General features: G+C 54.9%; 2 protein-coding genes across 4 annotated transcripts; one reads left to right on the forward strand and one right to left on the reverse strand.

The window, feature by feature from the left end:
• The first annotated feature begins 47 nt into the window (after nucleotides 1–47).
• NRGN (neurogranin) lies at nucleotides 48–5,752 on the forward strand. Its single transcript, XM_032133549.1, has 3 exons — nucleotides 48–222; nucleotides 2,571–2,777; nucleotides 4,599–5,752. The coding sequence occupies exons 1-2, from the start codon at nucleotides 208–210 to the stop codon at nucleotides 2,775–2,777; spliced, it is 222 nt and encodes a 73-aa protein (XP_031989440.1). The 5' UTR covers nucleotides 48–207; the 3' UTR covers nucleotides 4,599–5,752.
• Nucleotides 5,097–16,168, reverse strand: LOC116455571 (endothelial cell-selective adhesion molecule-like). Of its 3 annotated transcripts, none has more exons than XM_032133544.1 (8): nucleotides 15,714–16,168; nucleotides 15,374–15,478; nucleotides 9,332–9,486; nucleotides 7,385–7,598; nucleotides 7,131–7,286; nucleotides 6,840–6,962; nucleotides 6,604–6,742; nucleotides 5,097–6,217 (listed from the first exon to the last, which is right to left on the reverse strand). In XM_032133544.1, the coding sequence occupies exons 3-8, from the start codon at nucleotides 9,359–9,361 to the stop codon at nucleotides 5,869–5,871; spliced, it is 1,011 nt and encodes a 336-aa protein (XP_031989435.1). In that variant the 5' UTR covers nucleotides 9,362–9,486; nucleotides 15,374–15,478; nucleotides 15,714–16,168; the 3' UTR covers nucleotides 5,097–5,868. The 3 variants fall into 3 exon arrangements, with proteins under 3 accessions (XP_031989435.1, XP_031989434.1, XP_031989433.1); XM_032133543.1 differs by having other exon boundaries at nucleotides 15,374–15,481; XM_032133542.1 differs by lacking the exons at nucleotides 15,374–15,478; nucleotides 15,714–16,168 and adding an exon at nucleotides 14,823–14,877.
• Nucleotides 16,169–16,414: the final 246 nt, after the last annotated feature.

A 16,414-nucleotide genomic window follows, 5' to 3' on the forward strand; every position in this document is an offset into this window, starting at 1 on the left:
AAGGGAGGAAAAAAAAAAATAAGGCACCCCTCCTTCCCCCCCAAAAGCCTGGCAGGGGTGTCGGGCTGATAGGCTCGCCCGGAGGAAAGCGCATTACGTAGGCAAGCGGCTCCGCTCAACTTGCCACCTGCGCCGGGAGAGCTGCCGGGGAAGCGAGATCCTGCCGGAGCCCCTCGCCCGCCGCTGGCCGCCCACCCGCCCTCCGCCATGGACTGCTGCAATGTAGGTGCCCCTTCCCCGACCCCCAGCGCCCGCTCCTGCCTTTCATCCCTTATTGCTGCTCCGCTCTGGGGGCGGCCGGGGGGTTTTTGGGGTGGTGGAGGCGGGGGGTGCGAGGGGTGCTGCACCCAAGAGCTCAGCCAACTCCGCGACCCCCCCCCCCCCCCCGACCCTTCTTCCCCCCAGCCCCCCACCAAATCCCCACTCCTGCTTCGCACCAGTTCGGAATCCATCCCGCCGGGGCCACAGCGCGGCCAGCATCCTGCACCCCACAGCCCACCGAGGAAAACCCCGCTGGCCTCGAAGCCAGCTTTTATGGAGCTTTTGCTTCCCCCAGCCCCACAATTGCTCTACAGGTGGGATCGGGGGTTGCTTATGGATAAAGGGCTTAACTGGGGTTGCACCTCTCTCTCCTCCCTCCTGGCCACCAGCTGGCTTGGGCGGAAAACCACATCCTTTTCCCCTTTCTCCCTGATCCCCTGACTTTTCCTGCCCCTTTCCCCCCTTTTTTCCCCCTTTCTCCTTTTTTTAATCCCTTTTCTCCACTTTTTTCCCCCTTTTCCCCCTCCTGCTAAGACAGCAGCACAGGGAAAAGCCCCCATCTCTCCTCCTGGGCACCTCCAAAGAGGCAAAGCCCACCCTGGATATAGGATTTATCTTGCCTGGATATAGGATTTCTCCCCTATGTATAGGACTTTTTCCCTCATATGCAGGATTTCTCCTTCTGAATATAGGATTTCTTCCCTAGATACAAGTTTTCATCTCCTGCATAGAGGTTTTCACCCCATGGATATGGTGTTTCTCCACTGGATATAGGATTTCTCCTGTCGATATAAGATATGGCCCCCTGCATATGGGTTTTCTTCCTTGAATATAGGATGTCTCCCCTGGATATAGGATTTTTTTTTCTCCTGAATATATGTTTTTCCCACCTATATACAGGATCTCTCTACTTGGATATGGGTTTCTGCCACCTGTATGCAGAATTTCTTCCCTGAATGTAGGATTTCTCCCCTGGATATAGGAAATGCCCCTGCATATATAGATTTCCTCCACCTGTATATGGTATTTCTCCCCTGGATATAGGATTTCCTCTCCCTTAATATAGGATTACTCTCTTGGATATAGGATTTCTTGCCTGGATATAGGATATGCCCTTTCATATATAGGTTTTCTCTCTTGACTATAGGATTCCCTCCTCCAGATACAGTATTTCTCCCCTGGATATAGGTTTCTCCCACCTGTATATAGGATTTCTCCCACCTGTATATAGGACTTCTCCCCTGGATATAGGTTGTTCTCCCCCCACCTCCGCATATATAGGATTTCTCTCCTGAATATAGGCTTTCTTTCCTAGATATAGGATTTCCTTCCCCTGGCTATAGGATCTCTCCCCTGGCTATAGGATTTCCAGCCCTGGCTATATCATTTCCACCCTGGACATATCATTTCCACCTTGGACCTATCATTTCCACCTTGGACCCATCCTCACCTTTCACGATGGTAAAACAAGCCGAGCAACTTCGTGGAGCCATGGCACGCTCCAACGGGATGAGCTTCCCCCCCCCCCAAATCTACAAATAAGCCCCCCAAAACTCCTTTAAGTCCTTTCAAGTGCTCGTGGGGCAACAAAAAGGCTTCACCCCCACAGCTGCAGGCACTGGATCATCCAATGCCAGCTCATTTCCACCTCTTTTCATTTTCCCATATTTTTTTTCTCTGTTGAACTTGGTGCCGAGTCCAACAGCTCTGGTGGGATGTGGCAGGAGGGGAATGGGCTGCAGTGATTTGTCCTTGCTGGGGCTTTTCCTCCCTTCTGGCATCACTCCTTTCCCAAATCTCCTGGTGTTTTCAACCAAAGCTCTGAGGAGGGATGCAGGAGGATGCAACAGGCTGCAAGGGAAAGGGAAACTGAGGCATGACCAGCTCATTTTGTGCAGCATGGCCCCCAGCTCCGTGCCAAAAATACCCCCCAGAACCCATCCTCTGCTCCCATGGATCCCATGGATTCTCCTCTCCCTGCATCATAACCCTGGCTGGAGTCTGGCTTCCTGCAGCCGTGTAGTCCAGGGTGGGATTTAGGGATGAGCAGGAGGTGAAGCATCTTCCCCCACCTGCAGCTTTGGTTGCACTTTCCCCAAGACACCTGCAAGGGACCCTGATTTTTAGCAAAACCCCTCATTTTTAGCAAAGGACCCTAATTTTTGACTAGTAAACCTAATTTTTAGCACCCCTCCCCCTAATTTTTAGAACAGGGGCTCATTTAGGACGTTCTTGAATGGATTCATTTGGGGAGGGGGCTGCGCTCTTTGAGGTCCCACCAGCTGTAACCCTGCCGTTGCCACCGCCAGGAGGGAGCCTGCACAAAGCTGGACGAGGACATCCTGGACATCCCTTTGGACGACCCTGATGCCAACGCGGCAGCTGCCAAGATCCAGGCTAGTTTCCGTGGCCATATGACCCGCAAGAAGATCAAAGGGGGTGAGATTGATCGGAAAACCAAGGACGCCGAGTGCGCCAACAGCACCCGCGGCGGCGACCTCCGCAACGGTGATTAGGTACATCCCAAATCCCGCTTCTTTCCCCCCAAAACTGGGTCATTTCTACAAGGATGCTGCTCTGAGCGTCCTTTGCTGTGTTGATTTGGGATGGAGCATCCTTCCCCAAGCTGATTTGGGATGGAGCATCCTTCCCTGCAGAGATTTGGGATGGAGCATTCTTCCCCGGGCAGATTTGGGATGGAGCATCCTTCCCCGCACCGATTCGGGATGGAGAAGGGGTTTTTCCTCCCAGGAGATGGAAGCACACAGGCAGGCAGCCCCTGCCTTGCCCTAATTTTGGGTGCGCGCCGTAGTAGTTGGAAAGGATGGGAAGTAGGATGGGAAGGCGCAGCCCTAGATTTGGATTGAATCTCTCCCTTAGCAACACCACCCCGAGCGCCTCGCCTCAGCACATGCTATTTTTAAAAGCCTGTGTCACAGTCTCCTGGCAGGAAAAGGTAAATTTAAAAAGCGCCCACGGTGCCGAGGCCGCGTGGCATTGGAGCCCCGGGTGGTGGCTGCGCCGTGCCCGGGCCGTGCCCCGTGCCCCGTGCCGGTGCCGTGAGCGCGGCGTGGCCCCGGATACCGGCAAGGCTGGTTTGGGGTTAGCGGCGGGGAGGGCGTGCTGCCGGCTCGGCCACGTGAGTGTGGCGGGGCTGGTGGAGGTGCAGCCGGGATGAGACTGGGATGCAGCTGGGATGGAACTGGGATGCAGTGAGGATGGAGTGGGAATGCAATGGGGGTTTAGTGAAGATGCAGAGGGGATGAACTGAAGATGCAGTGGGAATGCGGTGGGGAGGAAGAGAAGGATGCAGTGAGGATGTGACGGGGATTCAGCAAGGCTGCGACGGGAATGAACTGAGGATGTAGCGGGGATGGAACTGGAACTCAGCTGGGACACAGTGGGGATGAACTGAGGGTACAGTGGGAACAGAACTGAGATGTGGTAGGGAAGCAGAGGGGATGCAGTGAGAATGCACTGAAGATTCAGTGAAAATGCAGTGAGCATGCCCTGACGATGGAGAAGGAATTCAGTGGGGCTGGGATGAGAAGGAACTGAGGATGCAGTGGGGATTTAGTGACGATCCAGTGGGGACAATGTGGGAACACAGTGAAGATGCAGTGGGGCTGCAAAGGGGATGCAGTGAGCATGTGGTGGGGATGAACTGGGGATGCAGTGGGGAAGCAACAGAGATTCGGTGAGGATGCGATGGGAGCAAACTGAAGATGCAGTGAGGAAGCAGCGGAGATTCAATGGGGCTGCAGTGAGGATGGAGCGAGGACGCACTGGGGCTGCAGTGAGGATGTCACAGGGCTGCAGTGGGGAGGCAGCTGCCAAATGCCGGTGCTCTGCAGCTTCTTAGGGCCCAGAGATTCCTTCTGGATGCCTTGTTAGGGGGGCTGAACAGGCTGACAGCAGCGGAGCCAGGTTCCCCTCCTTCTGCCATGGTGCTCTGCCTAGGGGGGTGCAGGCACGGTAACCCCAGGTTCCTGGGCTGGGTGAGGGCAGAGTGTGGGCAGCAGTGGAGGCAGGACAAGGGTGCAGGCAGGGTGTGGGCGGGCTGCAAGTAGGGCACGGGCAGGGTGTGGGCAGGGGGAGGGCACGGAGAGGGTGCAGGCTGCAGGAGCAGCGTGAGAGCAGGGTGTAGGCAGGGTGCAGAGAGTGGGCAGGGTGCAGGCAGGGTGCAGGCAGGGTGCAGGGCGCAGGGTGCAGGAAGGGTGAAGGGTGAAGGGTACAGGCAGGGCACAGGGTGCAGAGAGGCGTAAAGGTGCAGGCGGGGCACAGGGCACAGGCGGGGCCAGGCCCAGGCTGACCACTCGCTCTCTCCTTGCTTGCAGGGGCCGCCAGCTGCTCTCCAGAAACCCCTCGCCACCGACCCCCTCCCCGTCGCCACCCGCCGAGGCCCAGGAGCCCCCGCTTCACCCCCCGCCCCCCGCATGCGTCCCCCGGGGCCCCCCCACAGCCAGGCCCTGCCCCCGTCCCTGGCTGCCCCCCCCCCACCCCAGAGACCCCCCGCCCCAATAAACGCCCCTGCCAGAGCCCCGGCCTGTCCTTGGTGCCTTTTGATGTCACCAGCAGAGCGGTGAGGTCACAGCGGGGCAGCGGTGGGAGGGGTGTGGGGCAGGCGGTGCCCCGCAGGGATGTCCCACCTGTACGTGTGACATCACTGCCAAGCGTGTGACAGCTGGCGTGACATCACGCTGGTGCACAGGGGGTGGCGTGACATCGCTCATGGGTGGGAGATGACTTGTGGGGCGCTCCTGCCAGGAGATGGGCGGTGATGTCACTACCAGACATGTGACGGCTGCTGTGACACCACGCAGGTGCGTGTGATGGCTGGAGTGACATCACACTGCTGTGTGTGACGTCACCGCTAGGCATGATTGTGGGTGTGACATCAGAGAGGCACATGTCATGGTAACAGTGACATCATGCAGGCACACATGACATCCCTGACGGACACGTGACCTGCCTGTACGGCATCACACAGGCATCAGTCGGATGTCACACGCTCATGGTGGCATCCTGCCACCCGACACAGGGTGTGACATCACGGCCAGGGGGTGTGACAACACGTGCATCGTGATGTCACCTCACTCTGAGGACCTTGGCTGGTGCACTGTGACATCACCCTGCCCTGTGACATCACCCAGAAGGTCGTGGGACATCCATCCCCACCCCGAAATCCGCACAAACTCACCCAAAGCACCGGTGCTGGGCAGTGCAGCAGCTTTTAATCAGAAAACCCCTAAAAAAAGTGTGTGTGTGTGTGTGTGTGTGCGTCCCAATCACCCCACCCCCCACTTTTAATGCTCTTTTATGAAAAATCCCTCAGCTCACCTGATATATAGATATAGAAAAAAAAATAAGAAGAAGGGGACCCCCTGAGGTGGGGCTGGGGCTGGTTTGGGGGGTGATATTTATGGGGAGACTCAGTCCCTCCAAACCCAGCGAGCCCCTGCACCCATTAAACAGGCCCACGATGAGTCCAGCTGCTCGAGGCATCTGTTAAAAAGAAAAGGAAACCCAAAAAGGGACAAAACCACCCCAGGAAACAGGGAGTGGGGTGGGCTGGCTATGGGCACCCCTGTCTTTTGGGAGGGGTGCTCACACTAAGGAGCCAGCTCGGCTCTGCGCAGGCACCATGACAGGGACAGCACCTGCTCGTGCCAGGCTGGAGGGGGGCAGTGAGCCCGGGGTGGCAGCTGGATCCTGGCGGCGCCGGGGGGTCCCGTTAACGGCGGGGGTTGAGGGGTTGGGGGGCCGCCCCCCTCCCCGGGCTGGGGGTCCCCGGTAGCTGCCGGTGGTGGTGAGGATGGAGGCGGTGTCGGAGGGGGGTCTGGCTCCGTAGGGTTGCCGGGTGCCGGCGATGGAGGACAGGGTGCTGGTTTTGGACATGGTGTCTGAAGCTGGGCTCCTTGCCCACGACGGGGTTTTGGGTGCCATGGCGTCTTCCCTGCCAAGAGGGGAGAGCATCAGAGAGATGGGCTCTGGGAACCCTTCCACTCCCCGCCCTGGCGTGCCCTCCCTGAGCAGTGAGGTTGTGCAGACCTCCTGGACCCCCAAACAGAGGGACAAAAGGAAAGAGGGGAAAACAGAGGTGGAAAATGCCCTCATTAACTCCAAAACCGAACGATGACTGAGGTGGAAACAGAGGTGGAAACTTCCCTCCTGATCGTTACCTCTGGACCCCAGTGATGACTGGCCAGAGATCAAGAACTCTTCCCCACTATCAACTCTGAACGTGAGGAATGACGAGCCAGAGCTGGAAACACCCTCCTCGCCCATTAACCCTGAACCCTAACGATGATTCGAACCCCCTCCACAGGAGGAGCGCCTCACTTGATCTCGTTGGGTCCCTCCTCCTGGCTGTCACGTTTTTTCCTCCTGTAGCTGACGACTTTCTGGGCAAAGAAGATGATGGTGGCAAGGGCACCCAGGGAGCCCAGCACGGCGCCGGCAATGACTGCTTTGGTGCTCGCTGCCAGAGAGAGACAGAGATTCCCTTATTCCCTTATTCCCACAGGGACCTCCTGGGGACTTTGTCCCCCTCCCCAACCCTGTGGACACGTACTCACTTGAGTGTACCTCCAGGATGATGCTGCAGTTCTTAGAACCCGCTTGGTTTTCAGCCCTGCAGACGTAGACCCCCGACATTTCCAGGGAGAGGTTGGTCAGCTTGAGGGTGCCCCTGGCCCGGTCTGCAGGTGAGAAATTCGGGTGCTGCCTCACAGCCACCCCTGCGCCCTCCACCTCCTCGTGCAGGAAGTGGTTGAGGGGATGAAGCCAAAGAATCCCCCAGCTGAACCTTCTCAGGATATTCCAGCCCACCCACCCACCCACCTGTCCCCACACTGATGCCACCTTACCCTGGGCAGGGGGAAAAAAGACCTGCAGGGTGGGGGACTCGCGCTGCCACTGGTACATGGGCGAGGGCTTCCCCTTCTTGGAGGAGCAGCTCAGGGTCACGTTGGCCCCCACGACGGCGTTGCCGTGCAGCTGGCAGGTGGGGGTGGCCGGCGGCACTGTGGGCACCGATGTTAGTCCCCAGGGGCACCGATGTTAGTCCCCAGGGGCAGCGTGGGGAGGTCCAAGGGAGCCGGGGTGACTGGTGCAGCCTTACCCAGGACAGTGAGGTTGATGATGCCGACGTTCTTTTCCAACCTGATGGTGTCATCCACCACGTTGACAGTGCACATGTACTGACCCGAGTCTTGCTCCTGGGTGTCGTTGATCAAAATCGAGATGTTGTGGGTGACAATGGAGTACAGGAACCCCACGCGGGGCTTCAGATCTGTCTCCTCCACCTTCGGCACCCCGCCCAGGTATGACAGGACCTGCACAGGGAAAAAACCACATGTTTTCACTTCTGGATGGTGTTGCTGGAGAGAAAAGCCCCCCAAATCCTACATTTTGTAGAGCAGGGGTTGCTGCATAAGCCCCCTCCAGCCTCACCTGGCCTGAGCATCCTGGACATGGGAAGTGCAGGCAGCTCCCCACTGCAGGCACAAGTACTGGGCACCATGAGCAACTGTCCCATCACAAGCATCTCCCCATCAGGGGAACCACTGTGGGCATTTTCCTATTGTGGGCACCATGAGCATCTTCCAAGGACATCTGTCCATCATGGGTATCTCCCCATCACGAGCATGACAAGCACCTCCCTACTGCAGGCACCTTGCGCGTGCCCCCAGCGTGGGCATCTCCCCTCATGGGCACCTCCCCACCGTGGGCACCTCCTGATCATGAGGACCACAATAACTCCCCACTGTAAGCACTTCCCACTGTGGACACCACAAACACCTCCCTGTATGGGCATCTCCCCATCTTGGATCTCTCCCCATCTTGTGTCTTTCCCTGCTGTGGGCACCACAAGCACCTCCCTACTGCAGGCACTGTGGGCATGACCTCATCGTGGGCATCAACACATCACCATGAGCACCCCCCATTGTGGAAGGTATCTTTTCAGCTTTATACCAGCTAGCGCTTGTATTTCAATGCCTTAGAAAGCCTCGAGCAGCCTTGAGAGGTAGCAAGGGCGATCTAGCACTTCAGTAGCTCTAAAATCGGTACCTGAATCAGCTGCAGAGCAAATACCATCAGCAGAAGCAAAGAGGGAGAAATATAGCTCCCTGCTCGCTCAATTCCCTGCAGTTAGAAGCTTTCAAATGAGACAGACGACCAGAGATGTTTACAGGAAAGTAGCTGAGCTGAGAGAGAGCGTTTGCCTCCCCTCGACCATCTTTTATTAGGAGAAGGGGAAAGGGGAGGACTGGGGTCGGACCCGGGGTGACCGGCCAATCAGACACTGCTGAAGAGTCTGAGTTACATTTGGCTTTGCCCGCGCTTGGAACAAAGGAGCTCGGAGCACATGGGCAGGAGCACGTGTCTTTGGGAGGGGGAGGGGAAGCTCAGAACAGGCAGCAACACCCCATCAAGGGGATCCTCCCATGGTAGGCACCATGAGCTTCTCCTATCATGGACACCACCCCATTATGGGCACTACAAGCAGCTCCCCATTGCAGCACCATGGGTATGTCCCCATCATGGAAACCATGAGCATGTCCTCCATGGTGGTCACCTCCCCATGGTGGGCGCTGTGAGCTTCACCCCATCATGGAGCAACTCTCCCCCATGGGCACCACAAGCATGCCCCCACTGCGGGAACCACACGCATCTCCCCATGGGCATGTCCCCACCATGAGCAGCTCCCCATCGTGGGCATCTCCCCATCATGGGCACCATGTCCTTACCACGGACACTTACCCATTTGTGGGCCACCATGAGGCTCCCCCCATCATGGGCACTAACCCATTGAGGGCATCTTCCCTGCATGGGCACCATGAGCTTCATCCCATCATGAACATTGCATGGTGGGCACCATGAGTTTCCCTCCATCATGGCCACCTCCCCATCATGGGCATCCTTCCACCATGGGCACCGTGGCCACCACCCCATGGTGGGCACCATAATCTTCCCCCCATCATGGGCACCACCAGCACCCCCTCCATGGTCACCTCCCAGCTTGACCCCTCCATCTCCTGTCCTGCAGCCCCTGCCCTCTTCTCACCTGGAAGGGACCAGCATTCTTGTTCAGCATCCAGGTGACGTAGGGCTTGTTCAGGGAGTTGCTGGTGTACCAGGCAGGCAACACCGCCTGCTGCCCCTCCACAGAGAACACCAAGCTCGTCCCCACATGCACCTCCAGCACGGCCAAGGAGACACCTGCCCATGGGAGAGGGAAGAAACCGGAATGTGACTCAACCCCAGGTGCCACTTCTCCACAAAACCTCACTGATTGTGAGAAAAACCCCATTCCCAAGACAAAAAACAACAATCCCAGGTTATCACCAGGAAGCTGGGCAGGAGAACATTTTGCGTCCTTCCCTGCCACAGGAAGGGCTTTCCGCCTGCTCTGGAGAATGCAGGACATTGCTGCTCCCTCCCATTCCAGCTTCCGCCCCACACTCGGATTGGGAAATCCCAAGGCCCAAGTCTCCAGCCCAGGAGACAGCTGCCTCCAGCAGGCAGACCCCCCCTTAGCTCAGTATTGGGGTACCCCCAGCCCCCATGATGCTGCACCAGATCCCATGGGATTTATTTGTAGGGCTCCCCACATGCACCCCACAAGCCTATCCCCCCTTTTTGCTGCCAGCACTAAACTGGGATAATCCATGAGTGGCCTCCATCTCATTTGACCCCAAATATCTCATCCCAATCTCTCATCACCACGTCCCCTCCATCCCAGCATCTCCCCAAGCCCCACTGGGAGGAGGTGATGGGGTAGGAGTGGAGAGGACCGGAGAGGGATGCTCAGCTCCTGGGGGAAGATCATTCCCTGGCTTTGCCTGTAAGGCTCAGCCACAAAATTAATCAGCTCAGGCAAGGCTGAGTTTGTGCTGGGGTTGGTTTGTTTTTCCCGGGGGAACATCACCGAGGCCCCGCATCCCAGCGGCTCCATCCCTGCATCCGCCCATCGATCCATGACCCCGGCTGGCCCCGCTCCTGCCAGCGCCCCAGGGATGCTTCAGATTGGGACACAGAGGGAAAAGGATGATGCCACCTCATCATCCCAAATCCTCAGTCTGGGGGAAAAACCCTTGGGTTTGAAGGATTTTAGGAGCTTTCAACGGCATCGCACTTTTCCCTAAGAGCTCAGGGGTTGTAATTGGATTTTTCCAGGGTGGGAAGAGGAAAACAAGGCGCTGGGGGGTATTTTTAGCCTCCTCCCGCATCCGTTCATCCCCCCTCCTGGCAAGGCACTGGTGCCATTTCCGGACGGAGCCTTCCAGCTCCAGGCAGGAAACTCTGCTCCGGCTGATAAGTCTTCTCAGGAATTTAAAAAAAAAAAAAATTAAATTTCCTTTCTCTGGTGAAAAACTGGGAGAAAGCAGGCCCAGTCTGGTGAGGATGCGTAAAAATAGCTCACCCGGGCTAAGAACATAAAACCTTTAAATCCTGGAGGGTGTGTGGGGGGGAGATGCTGGAGGCGCCTGCAGGTCCCAGATCATTGATAATATTATTTATTAATTATATAGAGCTGTGGTATCAGATCCAATAGACAGTATGGAAAAATAATGGTAATTATAGTGTGTTTATATGTAATTATACAGATAATTGTATTAAATTTAGAGAGTGTGGAAAGAAATATGAGATGGCGACTCATTAAATTGGAATTTCCAGAATAAAATAGATCATGGAGAACATATAATTTGTAATAGTTATAAATACAGGTATATTTTTGTAAGAATAGGGATAATAGAGGGGATGTGAGAGTGATAATGGTGCTCAGAATAATGAGAGCAATGATCAAAGTGAGAATAATAATTATAAAAGTGGGAATAATAATGATAAAAGTGATATTAATAATGATAATAATAATAATGGTAATAGTGATTATAATAATTATAACAATGATTCCAATACAATAATGATAACAGTCATAATAATGATAATACTGGTAAAAATAAAAATAATTATATTAATAATTGTGATCAAAATTATACAGTTCACTAATTATGCAGATGGCACAGCCCCTAAACATCCCTGCATTCTCAACAGCTGGGAAAATCCAGATGTTTTCAGCCCAGCTCCTCCATTATTATAAAATTGTGTTAAATTGGGCTAATCCAGAAGAAAATAGATTATATTCAATAATTCTATTGTAATTTATATTAGAAGTATTAGAGATAATAGGTAATAGACCTTATAGAATAATTATAATTGTAATTAAATCAAAAGAACTGTAAGTTATAATAATTATAATATCAATTATAACCGTGATTATAATGATAATAATGGTCATGAAAGAGTGATAACTATAATGACGACGATGATAATAATAATAATAATAAAAAAAAAGTTATTCATAGTATAGTTCATTAATGATGTAGATGGCATCGATAAGTGACTCCACAGCTTCTACACCCCTGTGCATCCCCAACAGCTGGGAAAATCCAGGTTTTTCATCCCACCTCCTCCATCAGCATGAATTTTTGGGCACAAAAGGTGCTGGGCCAAAGGGTGCTGGGGATTCCTGGGGAAGTCCAGGCTCCAGAGAGGGGAAAGATGCTCTGGCACTAGCCAGAGGTTTCCTGTCCCACCCCAAGGCATTAAAACAGCCTTGTGCGCCTCAAAGCTGCTCCCGGCACTGCGAACCGGGCTGTGTTAACTCTGAAACCTAATGATGGCCCTGTTAATTATGTTCATTGTGCTCTGGGGCTGCAGCTTTGCTCTGCCATCCTTAAACTCCTGTGGTAACAGGAGATCCCAGCTCCATCATCTCCCCTCCAGTGTATCGGGGAGAGGGAGTGAATCCAGATCCGAAAGCTGCTTGCTCCCCAAAATCCCCTTTTTCTCGCAGAATTCACCCAAATTCCTCCTCTCAGACAGATGTGACCCGAGAAAAGGCTGGTGGAGCTCGCTCTGGAGCTGCAGGAACGGGACTGAACCCCCTGGCACAGCCCCGGCTTTGGCCACCTTGACGCTCCAAATCCTCTAATGCTTTAACCAGATCGAAAAAATTAAGCTGCTCACGGTGCTCATACACGTCCGGGGGGGCCTGGGGCTCTCAGCCCCTCCCGCCTGCTCTTTGGGCTCAGAACCTGGATTTTTATCCAGCTGCCCTGAGCTAAACACCTGCCCGGGTGTTTTCCCTCCGCCCCAGCCCATCTGCTGCATTTTTTTTGCATATGGAAAAGCAGAATAGACTTAAATTTACCTTTAAAAATAGCTATAATTTTTTTTCCCCTGTGGAATAAATATCCTACAATTTAACATTCCAAAGTACTTTTAAATTTTCCCACGACAAAAAACCCTGCTTTAAATTTCCCTTTGAATTTTTTCCCTATGGAAAAAAAATCACCTTTAAATCCCTGCAATTTCAACATTAATCCCTGTGCCGATATCAATCTCCCCATCCTCATCTAAAATTGCATCATTTCACCCCAATAAAAGCTATTTCCCGGCTCTGGCACCCCAAAAAAGCAAACTCAAAGTCTGAACCCCGAAAAAAGCAAACTCCCCCTCCAGCCCCCTCCCCAAATCTCTAAACCATTAACTGTATGGGGAATTAAATCCCGGAGGCGGTTGGGGTTTGATGACCCCAGTTGATAGGATTAAGGCGCTGGAGTCATGTGAAACCCAGACCCAAATTAAATCCCAAAAGACCAAGCTTGGGATTTAAAATACTCAGCGGGAATCTGGCCGGAAAAGGGACCCTTGAAAAAGCTTGGAAAAAGGTCAAGGAGCATCTCGACGCTGCAACGCAGCCAGTCGCCTTCCCTTTTTTTTTTTTAAGATTATTTTTGGGGGATTTTTTTCTTTTCTTCCCTTAACTTCGACTATTTATAAACGGGCAGATAGGAGATGCCGGGCTGTGGAGCAGTGTCCGTTGGGAAAATCCACAGCGGCATTTCTCACGACCCCGGGGGCGGGGGGGGGGCAGAAAGTGCCGTATCCTCCAGAGAGACCAAATTTGGGGAAAAAAAATTAAATAATGCAATAATCATATGTGACTTTGCTATAGATGGAAACGTGCTTCACCCCTGGTGTGGGACACAGAGGCGGAGATGGGATGGGGATGGGATGGGATGGGCTGGAGATGAGATTGGAATGGGATTGAGGAAGGGATTGGGGTTGGGATTGGGGATGGGTTGGGATGGGATAGGGACTAGGAAGGGAACAGGGATGGCAAACATCCCTCATTTTGCTTTTCCCCATCATGATCCCATGAGGATCCCACGGGACGAGGAAGGATTGCTTGAAAGCAAAATTAAAGGAAAAACACACATTTGGGGTTCATAAGGGTCTTTTTGCTGCATTTTTGAGCTGTCAGTGCCCATGATGTCACATCCCAGGGCTGAAGTGTGACTTTTTTTGTGGGAATCCATCGTGATTCGGTGCAAAAAAACGCCATCGGGATGTGGCGAAGGAGCACTCTGGTGGGATTTAAGGACTGAGTGAGCCCCGTGCCTCATACCAACATCCTTTAACTAACTTTCATCAAGGAAGAAAACCTTCAAGGAGGGACAAGTGGCGGCTCCAGGACCCCCACCCAGTGTTCTGCTGGAAGGAAACGCCGCTGCCATTGTTTCTGGGGCCGTTTCCTTTCTCCAAAGGCCTCTCCTTTGCTGGGAACGCCAAAGGATGTTTCCTTTGGGAACCGTGGCAGTTCCAAAAAAACTCAAATAGGGTGGGAAATCAGGGGCGGAAGAAGGCACAAACCCACAGACAGAGAAGGGTTGAGACCCCTCACCTCAAAACCAGCTGGGACGGCAGTGGAGCACCAGTAAACAAGGGAAAACAAATGGATTTTTCCCTGCCCAATGCCACGCAGGCAGGTGAACTATGGGCTCTCACATCGGAGTCCCTGGCGTGTCCCCATATGGGGGTGCTTTGGGTTTGGGGGTGCTGAAAGCGGCTGTTTGGCACCTCCAAGGTACAAAAGGCTTTTCCCGGGAAGACTCAGATTTTCTCCACTCCGGGCACTCCTAAAAGGGGAGGGGATGGATTCCCCCCACCCCAACCAACCTGCCTGCTGGGGATCGGGACTGGGGGCACAGAAGCAGGTGGGTGCTGTGACCCTGGCCCCCAGTACCCCTAGGTCCTTCCCGGTGCCACCCTAAAACTCCCCAGGATCCTGCCTGGTGGTGCCGGGCTCCCGGGTGTCTTGCTGGGTGCCTCCGGCTGCTCCTACACCCTGCCCGGTGACCCCCTCAGTATCTCCGGGTCCTGCCCGATGCCCTCCCAAAAGCTCTCCCTCGCCCTGCCCGGCGCATCCCGCTTTTCCTGAGTCCTGCCGGGTGCCCCCCCGGTACCACCGCGTCCTGCCCCGTACCCGCCGCGCTTCCTCGCGTCCCGAGCAGTTCCCCCCGATTCCCCCGCGCCTTGCCGGGCGCAGCCGCCGGTACCGCCGGCTCCCGCCTGCTGCACCCCAAAAGCTCTCCCGCGTCCTGCCCGCTATCCCCCGGCTCTCCCGCATCTCGTCGGGTGCCCTCCCGGTGCCCCACCCCGCTGCCCCGCGCCGTCCCCCCGGAGCCCCCCGGGTCCCCGGGGCTCACCCAGCAGCGCCGCCAGCGCCAGCGCCGCCCGTCGCAGCGCGCCCATGGCCGGAGCCGCCGCCGCAGCAGGTGCCGGGGGGGCCCGGGGGCAGCGGGGGCGGGGCCCCGCAGGTGGGGGCGGGACCGATCCCACCACACCCCATGTGGGTGTCCCGTCCCGGGCAGGGACCCTCCCCCCGGGGTCCAACCCAACCCTCCCCCAGGGGTCCGACCCAACCCTCGCCCCGGGGTCCAACCCCTCTCGCCTCTCCAGCCTCCCCCCTCCACAGTTTGCAATTATTAATTAGTTATATGGGTTATTATTGCTTATATTAAGGGTGGGTTCAATGTGGTACCTCAATGTCACATGTCACCCTATCCCCTCCTGGGGGGCACAGGGACCCCCAAACCCTCCCCACTCTCATCCCTCCCACGCTGGCAGGGTGGAATATCTCATCCTGCATCCCTCACCCTCGTGCGGCCCCCTGCCCCCCCCCTCCCCCTTCTCGGATAAACGCATCGATCCTGAAAAATAAGCATAATATCAAAAAAAAAAGGGCAATTTTGACTACCTGGTTTTCGGGAGCCCCGGGTAGATCCTCCCCGGCTCAGCCAGGGTTATCCCGGTCCTCGATCAGAGCAGGGTCAGACCTCGAAGCCCCAGTGGAGATTAGACACTGCTGGAGGAGGAGGAGGAGGAGGCGGTGGAAGCAGAATTAATCCCTTCTCGCCCTCGCCACCCCCCCGTAAATCCAGCCTGGCCGCCAGGATTGCAGGATCCCGGGAGCTAGGAGGCTTTGGGGGATCGACCTGGCTTGATCCCACCAGGATCCCCCCTCTCCCTGACAGCATTCTCACCCTCTGCTACATCCACTGCTTCTGACTCCGCAGCAGCTCTTTGGGGCAACTCACCTTGTTCTCCCTCTATTTTGTAGACTGGGAGCAGGGAGGGTGGGTTGGCAACCCATTGGTGACCTCCTCCCCTTCCTCACTCCACCGTCTCAGCGCTCAACCGCATCCAAAGGCGATGCCAACTTCCAGACTGGCAGCGATCCTCACTTCTCCAAGGATTCTGAGAACCTCTGTGGGGAAAGCAACCGCCTCTGGCGGTGCTCACCCCACGTAAAAAAAAATCAGCAACTCCTTCAATAACGATGCCTGATGGGAACATCCACAGGGAAGAGCTCAGCACCTCCCCAGGTTCCCCGGGAGAAGGATGTGTGGAAGCCTGTACGTGTTTGTTTGATTTTATTAGGACCGACACATTCATCGTATGTCACAACGTCACCGATGGATGAGCTCCAGGAAATAAAAACCCACTGGCCCCGGCGGCTCCGCGCGGGGCCGGACCAGGAACACGCTGCAAAGGCATAAATGCGTCCTCCCCCCCGCCCCCCTCCCGCTCCCTCCCCCTCCCCACCTTCCCCTTCTCACAGCTTTGATTGTATCCATAAGCAATGGGTCAACAAGAAAACAAAAATAATCGTCATTTTTCCCAGCTGCCAGGTTATTCTCACAGAGAGTTTTGGAACTCGATTTAATAAAATAAAATAAAAAAAAAAAAAAAAGAAAAAGGAAATCGAAAGGAGAAAAAGAAAAGACGAAAAAAGGGT

Source organism: Corvus moneduloides, chromosome 25 (assembly GCF_009650955.1).
Source record: "Corvus moneduloides isolate bCorMon1 chromosome 25, bCorMon1.pri, whole genome shotgun sequence".
Taxonomy (NCBI): Eukaryota; Metazoa; Chordata; class Aves; order Passeriformes; family Corvidae; genus Corvus; species Corvus moneduloides.

Coding starts and splice junctions, on each gene's coding strand:
- LOC116455571 (XM_032133542.1), bottom strand. CDS start 14,868: ATGGGCGCGCTGCGACGGGCGGCGCTGGCGCTGGCGGCGCTGCTGG. Junction 6,963..7,130: donor CTTTTTTCCCCCTGCCCAGG/GTAAGGTGGCAT, acceptor TCTCACCTGCAG/ACCGGGCCAGGGGCACCCTC. Junction 6,743..6,839: donor CATCCTGGAGGTACACTCAA/GTGAGTACGTGT, acceptor TCTCTCTGGCAG/CGAGCACCAAAGCAGTCATT.